This window comes from Chinchilla lanigera, unplaced genomic scaffold (assembly GCF_000276665.1).
Source record: "Chinchilla lanigera isolate Chin_1 unplaced genomic scaffold, ChiLan1.0 scaffold00022, whole genome shotgun sequence".
NCBI classification, from domain to species: domain Eukaryota; kingdom Metazoa; phylum Chordata; class Mammalia; order Rodentia; family Chinchillidae; genus Chinchilla; species Chinchilla lanigera.
In genome coordinates, this window is record NW_004955423.1 from 28,095,194 (window position 1) to 28,112,360 (window position 17,167).

At 43.9% G+C, this 17,167-nt stretch overlaps 1 protein-coding gene across 1 annotated transcript in view; it reads right to left on the reverse strand.

The window, feature by feature from the left end:
• Positions 1–13,114, reverse strand: part of Nfia (nuclear factor I/A) — a gene marked incomplete at its 5' end in the record, with an annotated part of 308,332 nt that extends 295,218 nt beyond the window's left edge. The window contains 1 exon segment of the mRNA XM_013514428.1: positions 12,583–13,114. Within this exon segment, the coding sequence (XP_013369882.1) occupies positions 12,583–13,114 (532 nt within the window).
• Between the last annotated feature and the right edge of the window lie 4,053 nt (positions 13,115–17,167).

Here is a 17,167-nt window from a genome sequence, read left to right on the forward strand (position 1 = left end):
CACCTGCAATCCCAGCAGTTCAGAGCCGGGGGAGATCACAAGTCTGAGCTCAGTGGGGGCAGCGCAGAGACTCAGACAGACCCTCTGAAACTTGAAGTGCGGGGCAGGTGTAGCCTGGTGGGGAGGCCGGGATTCCACCCCCAGCACCACCAAATAGTGACAATGAATAATAATATGCACACACACATTTTAAAAGGCTGTTCATCACCAACATGTTCAGTTTTATTCACATTACATACAGAAAGCGGGGCTGAAAGAGAATGGAGTACAGCCGGAACTGTGACACTGCTGTTCAGAATCACAAGCCAGGGAGGGGGAGTCTGACGATGCACAGCACAAACAAATTTTCAACTTTTTAAACTTTCATTATTAGGAAATAAGACACCCCTAAAATAATGCCAGATATTGCTAAAATCCTAGGTGCATTTTGTGTCCTAGCACAGACGGTTTACTGAGTTTGAGGAGACGCGGCTTCGCCCCGAACCATATCAGGTTTGCTTCCCTTCTCTCACCGACTGTTAAACAAAGAAACGTGTCTTGAGTTTCATGATGCCCACATGTTAGTGTGACTAATCCCCACCATCCTTATTTACAGTGTTCAGGATGAGTTTCTATGACAATCTCAGGCCGTTTCTCAAATGCTGCACACATACGCCCTGCTTTTGGAAAATAATTATAGAACAAATCATTGGCGCTGTGCTCTACGCATAGAAAAACACACATCCCTGGCCTGAGAAACAATTTCACTTTCGTATTAAATAACAAGCAGCTAAGGCAGCACACACTCTCTAGACTCTGCATTTGTTGTTGTTGCTGCTGCTGTTGTTGTTGTTGTTGCTGTTGCTGCGGTTGTTGCTCCTGTTGTTGGTGCTGCTCCTGCTGTTGCTGCTGCCGCTGCTGTTGTCGCTGCTATTGTTGCTGTGCTGTTGCTGTTGCTGTGGCTGTTGCTGTTGCTGGTCCTCTGACCAGCCTGGCAGTGGTTCTCTTTGCAGTGACCTCCCGCGCACTTTCCCAGGGACTTCACAGCCATCCGTTAACACATACTCTGCCCTTGCACTCTGAGCAAAACACGCATCTGTCTAGTTCTCGAACCAGAGGAAGAAACAGCCAGGCAGCTCCAGACCTCTGGAAACTTAAGAGTCCACCTTGAGGTCTCGACACTGTTCACTTCCTTCCCGGGGAGCACAGGAGGGAAACGAGGTGGCCCCGCTCCTTGGGAGTTGGCTGTGTTTTTGGAACCTCCACCGACTGCCAAGCGAATCTGCTGCAGCCTGTCTCCAAGGCCACCCCTCCTTTCTGTTTTTCCCCTCCAGTTCTCCTGCTGTTAGGTTTTCCTGTAACTCTATTTGTTTTGTACTTCAGCATTACTAGAAGGATGTCCTTTCAAAAAGGGAAATAGAACTTTTCTGGACCTCGCCAACTTTCCTCAGAGAAAACGTGCGGGTACAAACTCTTCAGTAACGGAAAGCACCTGCCTCACGCCCTGTCCGCCGAGATTCTCTGGACACATACATGGGCACTTCTAATTCAAAAACCGAAACCTAAGCACTCGACAGTTGAATGGTAGAGTCCTCCATCATACACTGTGTGATTAACACAGCAATGTAAACAACCCCTTCCACAAATGTTCAAAACTGCCTATGGCCTACCAGATAGAAAGATTCTAATTTTCTGTGTTTTGCATACAGATTTCCAATTGTTTGCATTTTTTTCCCTTTTTTCCTTTCTATGAGTGCAGGTCTGCAGCACACAATCATACACTCCTTGGTGGGAGTTGGTCTGTGGACACAACACACCTTTCTTCCTTCTATGTCTCCTTCCCTTCACTCCCTCCTTCGCTCCATCTCTTGCTTTAAAATCTTCATTTCTGCGGAAATTTCATCTGAGATGCGCTTGACTCATGTCACGGTATTTTCTTCAGTTTTGCATCTTTGGAACCAGCAGTATCCAAGAGGTAGCAAAAATTCAAAAACAAAAACAAAAAAAAGTTTGATGAATGGAACTCCCAAGACATGGCAGAATATGTCAAGAAAGGCATCCTCGATGGATCTTCTACACCACCACCAACCAAAGAGCGTCCACCTCAGTGCAAATGGTGCTCTCCGACTGACAAGCGATCTCCACCCTAGCTCCCCAGATGCAAGAGCTCCACCTCAACTAGGAAAGGGAGGTGTGGCCTTGAAGTTTCCACCAAGGTAAGAAAGCACAGGTACAGAAAAGGCTCCAGCTTATCACTACTTTGTAAACTTTAGAGGAAAAACTGTCTTTCAGCATTATCATGCAATTCCAGAGAGCACTTTTCAGCTCATCCAAAAATTCTGAAGCAGGGCTTCGAGCCTCACACCATGGGGCACCCTGGAGACAGAAAGGTCACAGGAGAGCAGACCACATCTGAACCCTACAACCACGGGCACTCCTCCACCTCTTTCCTCTTCACAAGACAGAAATTTTTAAAAAAATCTCCTTTATTTGAAACTTCAGGTTTATATGAAGAGATAGTAACATCTATGAAAAGATAATTTAAATATTGTACTTTCAGAGCACATGTCTAGGACCTGAGGAATTTGGCTTAAATGTTGGCACTGCCACATTATGACTAAAATGAGTTCCCGTTTCTCTCTAATTCTGTTTCTGGGAGAAGGAGAGAAACCCCCACAAAAGTTTTCTACCATCTCTACTCTCCCCTACTGCCCCACATGCAAAATTCTCCCTAATTTAGAGAAGGCAGAAAGGGAAATAACAAAAAACCAAAAAAATCCATATTCACAATTTCCAAACCTAACAAAGCCAACCCTAACCTAATCCTAAACCTAAACCCTAACCCTAAGAAATTGCACTCAGATGTGCAAGCTCCTTGAATTGTGCAAAGCATTTAAACAGCTGGTAACAGAACGTGTTATTACAGAGCAAACAAACTGCCAGGGATTCTCTTCCCCTTCTTTCTTTTTTTTTTTTTTCCGGTCTTTTTGAGACAAGGTCTCGCTATGCAGTCTCAAACTCACAAAAACCCTCCTGCCTCAGCCTCCCAAGTGATGGGATTACAGACATGCACCACCACGCCCAGCTATCCCTCTGCTTTCAACTAAGTGACCTGCTAGAACAGAATCAGAAATGTGGATCCATGTTCCGGCCCAGCCCACCTCCAGTCCAGGCTCCCTTTCTGCTGTCTCATGGCAAGGGTTCACTTGCTCACTGTCCCCCACCTCAGCTGCTCCTAGACTCAACTGCAAGGTAGTAAGAAGCGAAGAATAATTAGTCTTTATACAGCAAAACTGAAAATGTCTCCCTTTGAAGAATTACAGAGCTTTTTGTCTGAAACCTCTGACCTTTCTAGAGAAATGAGAGTCTCTGTGGTTTAAAAATGTAGGTGGCAAAAGTACAGAGGATTACATTTATCCATTCTGCAGTTCGTCGTCTTTTCTGAGATGAGGAACAAATATATTTACAACAATTACTTCTTCAACCTTATTTCAGCCTGCATTCATTCTCAAAACAAAAACAAAAACAAAAACATATATATATAGGGGGGAGATATTCTGGGCCCAATTAGATGGCAAGTTTTGTTACTCTTTATCCCCACTACATTTTACTGAAACCCTAGAATATAAATATTTCATAACAGTTTATAAAAATAAGATTTTTGCCTATCTGTAAGCTAAGAAAATAATAAAAGTTCACTTAAATCTTTTTTTTCTAAACCATGGAAACTGTTGCTTGAGCATGGGGAGGGAAGAAACTCTCAAAAGTACATTTTTTAAAAAAGGGATTCTGAATAAAAGTCCTTGTCACATATTAAGAGGCCATACAATAAAAGTGCTGCAATGACTATCTGTCCCCGACAGGAACACACAACAATAGTCATGCTGTTGAACAGCACAGCTACAAAGACTTCATTCTCGAAGTTACTTGAAACTACACTCCAAAAGAGGAACCGCTCCCATGTAGAAGAAAGGCGGGAGGCCACGGAATGGGTTCATCAGGAATCTCGGGAATCAGTGGCTCTGTACGACATGCACCCCTGTAAAAGCCGCAGTCCCCTCACATAAGATGCAACGTTTCCCACGTAAATGAGGTTTCTTGCATATGGCAAAGTAATACTTTTTTTTTTTTTGGTACTAGAAATCGAACTCAGGACCTTGCGCTTGCCAGGCAGGCGCTTGTGCTGCTGAGCGATATCCCCGGCCCTGAGGTTTCATCAAAATTCTCATGTGGAACCTGTGTTTCATCTTCCACATTTGTCACCCTTTGGCTTTAACGGCGTCTGATGCCTTCATGTGGAAGATGCATTCTCCGGCACAGTTTTCTGCCACAACACTGCCAGTGTGCGTATCACTCATGTGCGCAGTCAGAATCAAAGCTACCGGGGTCTTCCTGGCTGAGGCGCTGCTCCACCTGAGCTGCAGGACGCTCAGGTGGAGGACCCTGGGCAGGAGGGCGCTGTGCGGGAGGGCGCTGTGCGTCTTCATCCATGCCACCCACAAGGGGAGAGCCTGTCTGGAACAGGCCTCGCTGTCATCTCACAACAGACCCAACTGCCTGGGCCACCTCTGACTCCACCCCTACGCAGCCAGCATTTCCCCGAGGTTGATGAGAACTTGTCAACCTGAGGACTTGCTGTATCAGCTCTAAGGGCAAAAGAATATCTAAGAACATCAGAAAGTGATGCTGGGGGATCCTAGGTGCAAGATGGTTCTTTTATGTTGGAGCTTAAGTTTACATAACTTACCCCCGTAAGATAAAAATACAGAGAACTGTAAGTGATCCCAAGAGGGGAAAGGGAAAGATTGTAGTGCATGTCAACACAGAGAGACGGTGTCGAATTTCTGATATTAAGTAATATGCTCCTGATTTTGAAATAAAACAGATTGGTATTTTAAACACCTTAGGTCCTATTACCCATTGGCAAATACCTTTCCCTACCAAAAATTCCCACTTGGTTCAAGCTACGTGACTCACCACAGATATCTCCTCCAACAGCGCGAATGCAATGCACTACCCAATCGTGGGCTGGCAAAATTACAAAAGGAAATAAAATCACCCAAACCATGGCAACCAGGACCACAGCCTGACAATGGCAGATGCTCCCCAGACAGTCACACAAATTTTTAAATAGTGCTCATTTTTTAAAAATATGTCTTAATTTCACTTCATTTCTTTTGGCCCATATAGCATTTCAAAATTAGCTGTCAATATTTTTTAAAGGAATATACATATCTGGAAACTGCATCTGAAATACCAGAGTGTTTGGGCCATCATGGGCACAAGCCAGAGACAGAAAAGGTGCACTGTGGCCAGGATACAGGGGTGGTGGTGTGAATCCTTTTGCTCCATCCTAATCTTCAGTTTCCAATTTCATTGCATTGATTCCCGAGCTCCAGCGTTCTCATTCCAGCATCGCTGACACCCCACAGCCAAACTGTAAGATTCACCAGCATTTTTCAAGAGGAGAGCTATATTTCTGTCTCATTCACTACGAGTGCAGCAGCTTTTTAAAAATACACCTTAGAAAAAATTCATATGTACAATGAATTAATGGAGTATAATTACATTTGTTGGGGTTTTCTTTCCTATTTACAATCATAAAACTCACATTGTGTGAGCTTCTAGGTTTTGCACTAAAGTCACAAGAACTAATCTTGTCTACGTTTTAAAAAGTGAAAATAAGACTTGGGCATTTAAGGGCATTAAGATGGAACTTGCCCCAATTTTAATTTTTTTTTTCCTATTTTAACAGTTTAAATTGCTTAGTTTAAAATTAGTAAAACTCCATTCTTTGCTTAGCATCTTTGCTTTCTTTTTTCATATGGCTGTAACCAAAGATTTTGTTTTACACAAATCCATAACCAAAGAATTTTTTCAAAGCAAAATAAATCTAAAATTTTAAAATCTAGTCATTAATGGAAGTTTAAAAATATTTTTGTGTATATAAAAATATGTACAAAAATCTACATAGTAAAATATTGCATGCACTTTAGTTTTTAAAAAAAATGTTTGCTTTAATACTCAATGGCTTCCAAAGCATCTAGAATTCATTAATCTAACTTTATTTTACCAGAAAAAAAAAGACTCTTCAACCTGTGTCATAATGCTTCTATTCACTGACTTCAACAGCCTAAAAACAAGAAAGAACAAGTCATTCCGGAGTTTGGAGCCAATGCAGACAAGCCCAGGACCACTTCTCTCTCTCTGCTAGCCTAGTGTGACCTGGCTCTGGGGCTAAAACCAAACTCCACAGTCAAAGAGCCACAGGAGAAAGGCTGGGCTTGCCTTTATTTCCAGATGATCCCAGGTGGTATGCGACAGCACTTAGCTGACATCCAGCCCTGTGAGTGCAGGACGTGAAGAAAGGCAAGCTCAGTACAGGGCTCGCTGCCTCCCTTTCTTCCTTCCACCCCCTCTCCACTCTCAACCCATCTGGGTCCAAACCCAGCACTACAAAAACGTCTGAAAGTTATGAAATGAAATAAATTTAAAGTTCTCAAAGGATATCAAAACCATTCCACCCCATCTCCAGTTAATACAATCGCCCTACCACCCGAGTGAGCAACATACTACATTTTAAGAAAGACCAAGACAACACAAATGAACTTCTTTCTCTCAATTTTATCTTCTTTAGCTTGTTTTGCAAAGAGAACAGCAAAGATGTTCTCTTCTGTAATTGCTGCAATTTCTCGTTTGCTGGGCTTATCATTTCCCTGCCTCCAAACCATGTTTATTTAACTAGAACATTAATGGGAGGACTAATTCCATTAGATAAAAATATTTTAAACTGTGGAGTTACCATAACAAAACATGAGTAACTGTTTTCTAATATTTTGGGGGAAACCTAACAAAAAATATCATTTGTGACTAGGCAGCCGCCAGAAAATCTAAAGTTCAGAGACACCAAAATCTGGGTCAAAAATGTGTATCTCAGAGTCACCTTGGTGGGAGTGAGCCTAAAAGCTCACTACAGTAGGAGCTGCCTCTTACAAAGCAAAATGAAGATCCCAGGCCCAGACCAAGCTCTGTGTCCTGCAAACTCACTGCCCGGACTCCTAAACTCAAAAGAGAATTTCTGCACTTTTCTTTCTAACAATTCTAATATAAGTTCCCAAACCCCCACATAGCATCTTAATCTGAAATAACTTACGCAAAACATGTGACGGTAAGAGGGATCATAAAATTCTCCACTTGGTATCTCACTGCCCCAAATCCCTGTCCAGGCATTACTTAAACCGAAACACTCCAGAGCATCTGCATTTGTGCCTTGGTTCACGGTTTCACATTTCTCTTCACAAAGCACGCCCATCCATTCCTCCTCTTCCTCTTCCACCTGCCTCCTCCTCCCCTCCCGCCTCTCCAGGGTCTACAGTGAATAATATTCTGACAAGCAAGCTCTAACATCTAAACAAGCATGGGGAAACTAGGGCTGGAGTGCTAAGAAACCAGCGTGGAGCGCATCGCTGCACCCAGTTCTGTGTTTCGCGTTTCCTTCTTCTTTTCTAATCCTCAGAATTGTTTTCAATAATCTATATTGACATTTGTGAGCAATTAGAATTGTCGCTGCCTCTGTGTGAGACTGAAAAGCCGGCAGGCTGTCCTGCCCCTCTGGAAGCAGTGGAGGCCCTGACCAAGTGAGACACTCCGTCCTACTGTGTACGGCACTGACCACAACAAAGCCTGCGGTTTCTCCCACACTGGCCTTAAATAGGTTTAAATTAATGCTATTCATCACAGGGTGGGGAGGAAGACCAGGCAAGGCCAGCAGCGTGGGGAGGGTTTCCAACCAGCATTCCGCCTCCCTCGGAGGCTCCCCCAGCACAGCTTCTGCTGCCTGCCGCGCCACCCCTCGCTGTTTCCCGGCGAAGGACTCGGTCTCCACGCCCTGACAAAGGGGCCGTGCCCACCCTCAGATTACACAGAGAGGAGTCCAAGGTGTAAAAGCCATGTGTACCTCAAGTTTGCTGGCTGCTAGTGCTATTTTTGAAGAATTAAAAGACAAATAAAAATTTCTAAAAATGTGTGTGTGTGCCACAAAGTTTAGCTTGAGACTTAAGGTGAGACCCAGAACTTGAGACAGAGGAGAACACTTCCTGTCTTCACTTTAAACGTCACTGAGTATTCATCTCACTCCCTCTCTCTCCAAACGTACTTTATTATTCTCAGTCATACAAACCAACCGGATAACTTTCTGCCTGGGAGTTTGTTACGACATTGAAATAATTTAATTCGACCATGCACAGTCCTAGATTTGAGCGTATAAACACACACACACACACACACACACACACACAGCCCTGCTAACAGAACATAGTGACATTTTATTTTTTTAAATTTTTAAAGTTTTTATTAGTACATGTCTGCAGAACATGTTTTGGTTTCTTGTGTGGAGTTGGAACGTGTACACATCTTATTTTTAGTTAGGCGATATTCCTTCACACTAATATAAAGGTTACCTAAAAATTAAGGAATTATAGTTAGACACAAAATTATAAACCATAACAATGTAACATGATTCCTTTTTAAAAACAGTTTAATGACTTTTCTCTCTGCACTAACCTTATCCAAAGCTTTTGAAAAAAAAAAGAATCACCCCCAGTGCCCAGGCAGCACTCGGGGTGCAGCCTGGGTGTGCACACATGCACACGCGCAGACACTCCTAATCGTACACCTGCTCTGACGCAGTAGGAAGTGCGTTCCCAATCTGCCAGCACGACCATCTGGCGATCTGCACATCATGCTTTCTCTGTCACCGTATGAAGGAATGGCAAGCACGAAGCCAAAGTAAAGCCGCACCTCAATGGGAACACCTCTCTCGGTTTAAATAATACATGGCACATCAGAGCAAAAGTAGCAGCGATCTCACTAATTTAAAATGAGCATTCCCGAAGGCATCATTAAGTGAACAAAGTGGCATGGGTAACAGCGCTATACAGGTTTACTGCACAGGTACCGAGCTTCTGAGATACCGAAACAGCTCTTTCCAGGAGCTACGGGACCTCTGCGTCCCTGGTCCACGCAAACCCCAGGAGGGGTGAAGCAGTCAGTGTGCAGAGGCTTTCACCTCCTATCTTAGAGCAGGCAGTCACACTGCCATGAGGACTCTGTCCATTCACACCGTCACTGACTAACAAAGGGTTACAGCAGTTACCTGATAAATTCTGGTCACAAAGTCTTTCAGAGAGAATTTTAGGATGGCTAAAAATACCCCCAATCTTAGGAGAGTCCATGCTTGCAAAAACTGAAGGTGCTGGTTGCGATTTAGTATTTGGGCCCAAGGCCACGTGAAAATCAGCCCAGGCCTTGGTTGCATTAAATGTAATTCCATTTGTTTAATTTTAGTTTTTAAATGTCGCCACACAGCTGCTGCAGCGCTCGCCACCCCACCCAGGTAGTAACTACCAAATATAAACACTGACAACGTCCTTCTGTGGCACAAATACAGCAATCTATCTCCATCCAAGACACAAGCCCTTAAAAAGTCTGAGCTTTCTCAAAATTCAACCAACCGGCCTGTGAATCCTTCTAGAATCTGATTACATTACCAGAAGTCATACAGAAGCAGGTTCAAAAAAGAAAACCCTCTCCAGAAAGTTCTCGGTTGAGTGCCTACTAATGAACAAAGGTTAACTTTATCTAAAAGGTCGAATGCCTGGTGGCTAAGGTTATGACCTCAACAACTTAAATTGTGACCTTGCCACGTGCCGGGTATATTGTAGGTTCTGATACAGATCGTGTGCTAAAGACTGGCCATAAATTAGCTTTACTGTTACATGCCACAAAGAAAACCACGTGCCGCAATACCATAGTATCTCGTCATCATATTATGCGCGGGAAGGACAACACCGAAACAGACCAAAGTAAGGGCACAGGATGAGTTTCTGCTTTTAAACTTTTAACAAGTTGAAATTCTTAGGCTTAGGGAATCACTCCAATTTCACTACATTTGTTACGGCCAATCAGCCACAAAATTCACATAATTCTAATACCAACAGATTTAAGGGGAAAACTTGGAATGTAGTTTATTATTGTATTTTCGCATCTCAATAAGCCTTAGAATAATTCGCTGCTGCTTTTAAAAACATGACTGATTCTGCATTTGCTTCCAGTGTCACTGTAACTTTTTACCGAGAAAATCTAAATGCATGATGCAATAATTATTGCACACATGTTTAGAAAGAAAATATCACATTTCTGTGGCCATGGGGGTGGGATTCAGAGGAAAAACACAACAAATCTATGAAAGAAAGAAAAAGCTTCACCATAGGTGAGGAGGCCACATGCTTCTGGCTGTACCCTGAAGCATGTCTCAGAGGCTCTGCCTCCTGCCAATACTGGCGAGTTCTCAAAACTTTTAAGGAGGTAAAAACATTGTTTCGTGTTTACAAATCTTCAGTATTATAACAGATGCTTGTCAAATCAGTTGTATGTACGTTGACCGATCTACCTCCTATTTATATTGGCAGCTTCCCTTCCACAAATAACAGGTCTCTAAATCTCCTAAGTCAAATCTGAAATACTTCACACAAAAGGCCCTCGCGACTTTCTTTTGTACCCCGCTGCTGCGCACACAGACACGAGCCAGGACTGCGGATCTGAGCACAGCGAGGCGGGACACCTGTCTGGGTCCCGCCTGGGCCATGTCAGGAAACCAACTCAAAGGCAGTCCGATCCACGCTGCTGTCAATAAATCTTTCATAGGCAGTGAGGATGCCGACGCTCCTAGCAACCTTCTAAATGTCAGTCCACCAACACCACCCCTTCAGGTATCACAACAGCCAGCAACTGTGTTAGCTCCAGGGTTCGAAGCAACAGCATAATAAGAAGCCAGCAAGGAAGAGACACAACACACGCACCGGAACAGCTCGAAAGGATGCACTTCCGTCCACCAAGGGAAACGTTCCATTCGAAAACGTAGAATGGGCCCTGCTCCCGCGGACCAAAGCTTCACAGGTATTTCATTTTGGTGCCGTCGTCTTTTAAGGAAGCTCACACTTGGCCTACATCAACCTGTTGGCAAGTTCAAGTTTCTGGGCTGGCCAGATAAAGCATTCACTATAGCTTCTACGTTATTTTTCTAAACATCCAAGAGACAAACACAAGATTTGAAAAAGAGCCCCTTTGAAAGCCCTTGTGACACCCATACTTTCTCTGCACCCTGATGCACTCAGAAAAGCAGATAAATGAAAACATTTAACTCTGCTTTTGTCATACACAAAACAAATGGATGACGGTGTTCACAGAAGGCTACGGAAGGGCCGCTTGCGCCTGTTTGGAGATATTTTTGAGGTGTTGGTTTTTCCTTTTTGCTCATCAGAACTGGCTAAAGCAACAGGCACTTATAATTAAGTATACATTCTCAAAGACCCAAATATTTGAAATGCTTACAGAGTACATCTTCTAAAATACTCATCTATCCCTTGCCAGCAGAATGCAAATGACAATGTGACGTGCTTGCAAAGTTCATTTTTCCAGTTTCTTAAGTAAGCACAGATGGGTAACAAAAGTTCGCTTTCTAAATCATATACCGCTAAAATAATAGAAAATACAGCTGATGTCTTTAAAAAATAGCTAGCGGTTTTAAAGTTTAAAATATTTTTGAAAAACAGTGCAGTGTTGACTTTACAGGTAGTATCCTTCTCTCCTTGGTGAAAAAAAACCATAAATACACCCCAAAATGACCTACTATAGGATGCAACAGCTACTTTCTTTCGTCTGGCTCAAGCGACCGCCATGACCACAATCCCGCAGGACCGAAGTATACATATAAAAAGTCAACAAGTTACACAAGAGCTGGGCCTTCACGTAACACAATGAGCCTTTTGTCTACAGCAGGACGAAAGGAACAAAGTAAAAATGCATTATTCTAGCCAGGCCTCGACAGTTTTACCCTGAACGCTGTTCTCCATGCTGAAACAGGCGCAGGTAAAACATGCTTTAGAAAACAATAATTAATTTTATTTGAAAAATCAAAAGAACTCACTCCATCAGTTACCAATAGCGACTTCTCAATGTGTTCGTGCACTGTCAGGCCAGTTTCTTCTCCTATTCACCCTCCATCCATGACTTAAAAGAGGTTAGTGGGTTGTCCCCTTAGCTATTTGAGACAACACTAAGAATTTCTACATACAAAATTACCGAGCTTGTGGACTAGTGTGATTATCTTTCCTTCAGAAACGATCAGCAACGTAATAGCAATCTCACCTCCAACTTCTTAATTCGCAGGAGGTTCACAAGTCCTCGGTAGGTTAAAAACACTCGCAAGAGAAACTCCACTAGAAAGGCTGCCTCACTGCCAGACTATAGGCTTTTCCACTGGACTCCAGGCCAGTGCAACACTCTTCACGACAAGGGTCTCATCGAGGGTGTCTGGAACACCTCGCTGTCTGACCACCTGCCCTGGGACAGCTGCACTTACCAGGGGCCCGAGCCTGCGAGGAGCCATGGCTCTGGGCTTCCACCTGGGTCCCACCTGTCTCTAAAGCCACATGACTGACTGGAGGCGGCCTGTGCCTCAGTCAAGAATGTGCAGCACCCCGAGGCCACTAGGAGAGTGACCTGCGGAGTGGAAGGAGCTCCCGCCACCGCCACTGCACTTACCTGCCGCGTGCACGAAGTAGGCCAGGTACAGGTCGAGCTCCTTGACGGACACCCCTATGTGGTGGGGCTGCACGCACAGCCCAGGGTTGGAGCACTGCGGAGACTTCACGAGACGCTCCCCATCAGTACTTTCCAGCGGGATGCCCTTAAACAAGATCACCATCACCAGGTCCAACCTCCAGACCTTGTCCGCCTGGCGCAGGCAGTCAATCCTCCGCATCTTGCCCTTCTGGTCCGGGTTGGAAAGCACGCAGCAGGGCGGCTTCTTCCCTGTGACCGTGAGCACGAAATCCTCCCGGTACTCGGGCCGGATGTCCTTGCGCAGCTTCGCCAGCAGCCGGGACGCCCACTTCTGCTTGACCTCCGGCTTCTCGCTCAGCAGCTCGTCCTTCACGGCCCTCTCCTCCTCCTTGGACATGCGTTTCTCGTGTTTTTTGAAGTACTTTCGTTTCCGGGCCTGCAGGTTGAACCACGTGTAGGCGAAGGCTCGGACGTGGGGCAGAAGCGCTTCGATGAAAGGGTGGAACTCATCCTGCGGGAGGGAGGACAGCGGGGGTGTGAGAGAGGGACGGGAGAGGCCGCCTGCGGAGCCCCCCACCCGGCGTTCCCAAAATCACACGTGAAGCCCTGCAGGAAGTCAGGGCCAGGCGACACACACCAGCATCGTTTCTCGCCGTCTGGAAGACGGGAACTGCCAAAATCCAAGAATGTTTGGATGCGTTTGCCAAGCACACCGCTTCTGCTTGGGCCTGGTCCTGCCGACAGCAAGTGGAGCCGATCTGGACGTTTCTGACAACACCCAGCCCTGCCCTGCCAGGGAAGGCGAGCCGCACTCTGTCTGGGCCTTGACCTCGGCACTCGCACCCGGCCGGGCAGGGCCGCCGGGCTGGCACATGTGGGCACCGAGACGCCCGTCGATGTTTAGGAAACTCTGGGGGCAGAAACGCACCCGGCCATCAATGCCCACAAGGCTCTCCCTCTGAAAATATCACAGGGGCTCTGGGGTCTGTTTCTTCCTCATCCTGGCCATACCGTAATGCTTCTTTTCAATATTGCATTTCCATGTGATCTTTTTTTAGTCAAAGAGTTAAAAAATTTTGGCAGGTCCTTATACAAAGGAAAAGAAGAATTTTGTACTCATTAGGTGAAAATAAAAGATCTATGCCCAACACACAATTGTTGACACGATGGGACTGAGATAAAAAGGAAAACACAAAACAAAACAAAGAAAAGTGTACAGGCCAGACAGCAAACAGAAGGCGTCACAGTGAAGAAACAGTTACCCCAACTACACCAAACTCAGCGACATGCTACGAGATGCCTTAGTGCTAACCACTCTTAAAAAGAGGCAGTTTAATGTTTTAATTTTTAAGAGGCAGCTTTTTCTCACAGGAAAACAGAAAAACTGGTTGCTCGATGTTAGTCCCCAGTAAGCCCTCACAGACGCCTCTTAAAATTCAGGTAATTTGAAAATAAAATTGAATTTAAAAATTAAAGTTTTTCCTCCTGTTTTACCCAAAGTATTTGATTCTCTTGCTGACATTTGGTTAGGACATATAAAAATAAAAAATTAAACAGAAAACTCCATCAGGCTTCCAGAGTACATCTAACTTTTGATTAACTCACCCACAGTAATCTTACGTAACTTCTTTCTGCCACATAACTCCCCCTCCAAAGATAAATTATTTACCTTCAAATAAGTAGGACAAGAAAATCAAAGAGCTATTCGATGGCTTTTTTTAAAACAAGGTATATAGGACAAACACAAAATGCTGTCTTTTTCAAGATAATACTGAATGCATACATTTTAGGCACATGTAATTGCAATGTCAGAAATATTATTACTATTCAAGTAATTATTAAATTGCTTAAATTCAAATGTAAACTTAGAAAGTAAAATTGGTAAGATTTTAATAGTCAAGTCTGTTAAAATGTTACAAATTATAATCATCTAAGTACCACATAGAACTTTTAAAATTACATATTAATATCATATATAATAAATCACTGCAAAAATTGACACTTAATTTTTTCCTCTCTGCACCATTTTTTGGGTCTGTGTGTGAAGTTTAGCTTTGAAAAGTGCTCTTTTTCAATAAAAGAACCCGTAAGAGAAGTAGCCAGCTTTCACAGCAAGCATTCTTCAAGTGGAGGGAGAAAAGAGAAAACACTACAAGAATTACTTTATTCTTTACCATAAACCATTAGCATTTTAAAATTTTTCTGATGCTTCAGAATCTTTCTTATTCCCATACTTTAAAAGAAAGGAAGGACAAGTCACAGTTTATCTGCTAAGGTACACGCCAAACCACAAAACACTTAAACATTACTAAATTCTGAGCTCATCCTTAAAATGTTCTAAAATACATAAATTTTAAGTTTCAGATGGTGTTCGCGTGGACGCATCCTCGTATGCACACAGGACACGCGGGGACCAAGATTCGGTGGCGTTCTGCAAAGAACTTCTGTGTATGCTCAACTACACAGACTTCCCATCAAAGGGAAGACCTCGTTTCAAAGCCTCTGCTCCTTTTTTACAATACCAACAGCAACTTGGTTCCGGACATTTCACATCTACACTAAAGCACTTATTTTACAGCTTTCTTAATAATAACCATTTTAAGTAAAAATCGCAGTACAGCGCTTCCCATGTCCAAAAGTGCTCCCAAAATGCTTCTCTGAAAACTGGGACCCCGTTCACTGGAGTTTAGAAGCATTTATTTACCTGCCGGCCAAAGTCCTACACATCTCATCATGAAAATCTATAAATGAGGTCAGCTATGTCAACCAGTCATTAAGAACAACCTAAGCTCCCAATTTTGCATCAAAAGTGTTTATAACATGCTATTCCCCAGGATTTCTAGAATGTGCCAATAAGTGCACACTATTTTGGAACACTTTACTCAAATGCACCATGTCAGCACTAGTTAATTTTTAAAAAATATATCTTTCTCAACTCATGGTGAGAAACACTCCAGAACAGCAATGTAGGAACATCATTAGGTTGTAGGAAGTGTCCAGGGACAGCCTAAGTAATGGGGGGTGGGTATTATGTCCTTATAAATCATGCTATTGAACAAAACACCATCAGCTACATAATATTTCACAGTACTCAAGAAAAACAAAGACTATATTACACAGAGAGAGCGTTACAGGCCACCAATGAAAACAAACCCAAAAAGTGGCTATTATCTTAAATCAGGACATCCTAAATGTTGGTCTGTTTGAAGGAAGCCAATTTTAAGAACCACAGAATAGTAGTATTTCTAGAATCTACTTCTATTTAAGGTTCACCTATAAATTTTTGCCGGGTTATCACTGTATAATCAGGTACATGATTTAGTTATGATATGCACCTTCCAGGTTAAAGTAAGCTGTCCTGGTATTTTCCTGGTAAAGTTTTTTTTAAATTATATACAAGTATATGGAATCTATTCTTTCATGTGGAGCACTTTTATCACTGTGCTTACTGGATTTTTTTAATGAACAATAAGCTAAGTTTTTTCGTTCTAAAAACTGGCTTTAAAGTGTTATAAATATTCCAGAAAATTAGGTAAATTGTAAATCAATTTCTAAAAGAACCCCCCCGAAGTGATATTTTACTCACTATTTATTGTACATTTTCTCTACAAACTTTAAACCAAATATAAATATTCGAAGGCCTAGTGAATGTATAATCAACGCTACCAAATACGCAGGAGTGAAAAAAAAAAAAGAGAGAAATCTTTGTTAACGTGCTAATAGCTGCAGAAGCAGGAGGAGCTGCTGGGCCTGCTGAGCACAGGTACCCTCAGCGCACAGGGCCCCAAAGGCCAGCTTATCCCCTCGGCCCCTCCAAGGGACACGGGAGCATCTGCCGGCTGCTCCCTGTCGCAACACGCTGTTATTATCCACAAGTTCTGCGTGTTGCAAAGTTTAGCCAGCGACAACTTCAGCCTCCGAATCTCAGCGTTTTCATTGCAGTCTTTAATTCATTCAAATGATCCTAACACTTTGCATCTTATCCATATGCAATTGTGAACCTCGCCAGAAGTGGTTGGAAAAGTTTCATTACATACTTCCAGAAGTTCCTAAAATAGGAACTTTGCAAGTTTGATAGGGGAGGGAAAAAAAAAAAAAACTTTTACAATAACTAAAAACAACTGCTTTCCATTATTAATGCTAGGCCTAAATCCCAAACAGACCATTTCGACATAAAAGATGCATTTACGGGTCTTCTGAGACCGGATCGCCAGTGCTGCTGCAGTTCGGGATTGCAATGAGCAGGGTGTCAGAGGGGAAATGCGTCCGCGATCCGGGCCGCGAGCCGCCGCGGCTGCCCGGCCTCCCGAGGTCCCGGGGTAAACCGTTATCTCCCGCCCGGGCGGCGGGTCTGGGCAGCGGCGAGCTGCCTCGCGTGGAGCCCACAACTTCGCGTGGCGACTCGCGGTCGGCCGGGGCGCGGGGTGCAAAGCGGGGTGCGGGCTGCACTTTCTCTTCCCAAGGACTCCGCGCTTTCGGGCAGAGGAAATAAATAATGCATGCGGCGGCGGGGACCAGATTTGGGGCCGGAGTGGCCTGCGCCCGCGGCCAGGCGGCCGTCCCG